General features: G+C 38.0%; 1 protein-coding gene across 1 annotated transcript in view; it reads left to right on the top strand.

The window, feature by feature from the left end:
- LOC107086037 (nuclear factor 7, brain-like) overlaps positions 1 to 2,042 on the top strand; it is an 8,390-nt gene extending 6,348 nt beyond the window's left edge. The window contains exon 4 of the mRNA XM_015376765.1: positions 1,087 to 2,042. Within this exon, the coding sequence (XP_015232251.1) occupies positions 1,087 to 1,646 (560 nt within the window). The 3' untranslated portion in view covers positions 1,647 to 2,042. The remainder of the gene's footprint in view (positions 1 to 1,086) is intronic.
- Positions 2,043 to 2,998: the final 956 nt, after the last annotated feature.

Below are 2,998 nucleotides of genomic sequence, written 5' to 3'. Positions count from 1 at the left end.
AGTTTAAAATTATATGATCATAGGTTAGCAACTTATAATTTATATGAAATTCAGAGTTTCAGAATGAACAAATGTTCACTGACCTTTGATGGCTTCTACAAACAATTATTATTAAAATGATAGCAGTACAAAAAATGCATATTTTTTAAAATATGCATTTTTAAATTTTTAATATATTTATTTTAAATATTTTATATTTAAAATTAATTTTATATTTTTGTATGGCAAAAATGTTCATTTGTACTGCCATCATTTCAATGATATTTCAATATTTTGTAGAGTTCATCAAAGGTCAGTAAACATCTGTTTTTGCTGCACAAACCAGCACAAACGGAGCCGAGTTAATTGACACCCACTTTGCCTCATTTGAAGAAGGTGGGAGGGCTGGTTGACATTTCATGACCTCTAGAAACATTTCTTTATATCTTTAAAATGATAGCGGCACAAAGGAAAGTTTTTGCTGCACAAATGTTTGACACTAATTTTGTCTGATTTGAAGGAGGTGGGGGGGCCAACTTCACTCAGGTCATTTTTATTTGTCTGTATGGAAAATGGCAACATCTTTATTGGTCAATGTCTGTGTCAAGAACAAGTTTTAACTGAAGAAAATGAGATGTTGATTTAAAAAGAATGCAGTTTGCAAAAAACTGTATCAATAAGAGAAAATCACTAAAATAACATTTTTAAAAAGCTACATTTGAAAATACAATTTTTTTTTTAAAGAAAATCTGATATTTTATTAATTTTATATGAAAAATAAACAAAAAAGTTAAATTAAATCTAAGAAAGCAGCAAAAATACTCTAATCTTTTTTTTGATGAAACATTTTTAACATTTAATTCTGGATTTTCTTTTTTAGTTACCAAAACATGTTCTTTGCTTGTAAAAATAATTGAACAAAATCCCTCAATCAATTCGTTTTCAAAAAAGGTAAACAGTAAAAATATCAAAAGTGACAAAATCTGAAAAAAAATAAAAAATAAAAAACAATCAATTGGTGTGAATACTTTTGACTCTGCATGTTTTACTATAATCCAAAAACATTATTAGTACTGACACCTAACAACAAACCTTTTCATTCCAAAGGTCCTGCTTCCTTAACGTTTGACGCCGACACGGCACATCCTAGCATTCATGTCTCCCGGGACAAAACCGTGGCGGTCGAGTGTGATGTCATGACCCAGCCCACGAGCAACAGCAAGCGTTTCCTCCAGTGCGTCAACATCCTGGCCGCCCAGAGCTTCCAGTCAGGGCGACATTACTGGGAGGTCGAAGTGGGCTCCAGCCCTAAATGGGACCTGGGCGTGGCTTCCGAGACCGTGGACAGGCACGCTCGGATCAAGCTGAGCCCCGAGAACGGCTACTGGACCCTACGGCTGCGCAACGGGGAACAATACTGGGCCGGGACGCAGCCGTGGTCGAGGCTGCAGGTCGCTTCATCCCCGCAGAGGATCGGGGTGTACCTGGACTGCGACGAAAGGAAGGTGGCGTTCTACGACGCTGACGACATGAGCCTGCTCTGCTTGTTTAGCAAGGGGCCAAGGGGAAAGGTGTTCCCCTTCTTCAGCCCGTGCATCACTGAAGGCAGGCAGAAACCGCATCCCATGAAGCTCCTCCATTACCCCTCTGTGGTTCTGTCTGGCTAAAGCCAGTCGATGCGGCTCCACATTAAAAACCTTTTATTGACCAAAGGCTTGGCAAACAGTATTTAAAAGGCCTCGCTGCCATTTCACGTATTATTACATCATAGAGTTTAACTCAAGCTTTTCTCAAATTTTATCTAAGCAGTAATCATGATAGATTAGCATTTTATTGAAACAGGTACAGCTTTCGCTCATGATCTTTAGCCCCTCGATGAAGGGGTTTTTAATCAGCATGTATAAAGTTTGTACATGGAGAGGTTGGATTTGTTTTAATGGTTCCTCTTGTTTTATGCATGAATTATGCATATTTTCAAATGTATATGCATGCATTGTTTCATTGTCGCTTACAGATGTTATCTTCATTTCTCTGTTATAAAGCTGCTGATGCAGATAATAAACCAACCTTTCTTTTTAAGCCGACTGCCTTTGAGTTCTTTCAGCAGCTGCGACTTTGCAAACATTCATCACCTCTGAAGGTTTAAAGCCAGCACTACTTGAACTCATCAAGGATGTTATAAGGCATCATCAAAGGAGGCTGCACGAATGCCAGCTCTGCATTTGATGGCAGTCCAAAACCGTTTGTAAATCAGCGACAGGGAAGGCTTTGTTGACTCCGCTGCACCTGGACTGGAATTTCTGAACGTGTGACACTGGAGCAGCAAGAACAGGCGGGCTTTTGGTTATCTTTACAAACACAAGAGCACCAACGTCCTGTTTCCTCCTGTCAGGTGAAAGGTCAGGCAAACAGAGTAACACTGGGGTTGTCTCTCGGCTTTTTTTTTTTTTTTTTGACAGCCCTCAAGGGCACGAGAGGCAGGATGCTGCAGCCTGCTTTTCTGATTGGAGGAGTGGCACAATAGACCACACCAAACTGAGATTTGTACTTTTTCCTGTAAATTGGCAAAAGCACTAACAACGTGTGAACTTTAATCCTGTGCATCCTGATGGTCCGAGGTGAACATATAAGCTTCTGATGAACCAAAATAGCACAACATGACAATTAAATATAGATTGCTATAAAAAAAAAATCTGATTTCATGTTTTATTTTTAGTCAGATACACAAAATCTCACCTTTAAACTTGATTTTTTTTTTGGTTACCATCTGCTATAGTATTGGACGTCTGATTATTATTATTATTTTTTCTTTTCTAGCAAAAACATGTAAGTTCTGTAGAAATGCCAAACTTAGGTGCATATCGACAACATTATTTTAAACATATAGCCACTTTCTTTAATTAGTAAAACATTTATTCTGTTGCAACAACATTTAAAGTCTCTTCAGCAACTGATCACTTGGGAAATAATTTTCAAGGACAAGACATCTGATGCAAACAGCTTAACACAGAATATCTAA

Source organism: Cyprinodon variegatus, unplaced genomic scaffold (assembly GCF_000732505.1).
Source record: "Cyprinodon variegatus isolate N-32 unplaced genomic scaffold, C_variegatus-1.0 Scaffold8, whole genome shotgun sequence".
NCBI lineage: Eukaryota > Metazoa > Chordata > Actinopteri > Cyprinodontiformes > Cyprinodontidae > Cyprinodon > Cyprinodon variegatus.
The sequence above is the reverse complement of the archived record's forward strand: the minus strand, read 5'-3'. Positions and strand labels throughout refer to the sequence as shown.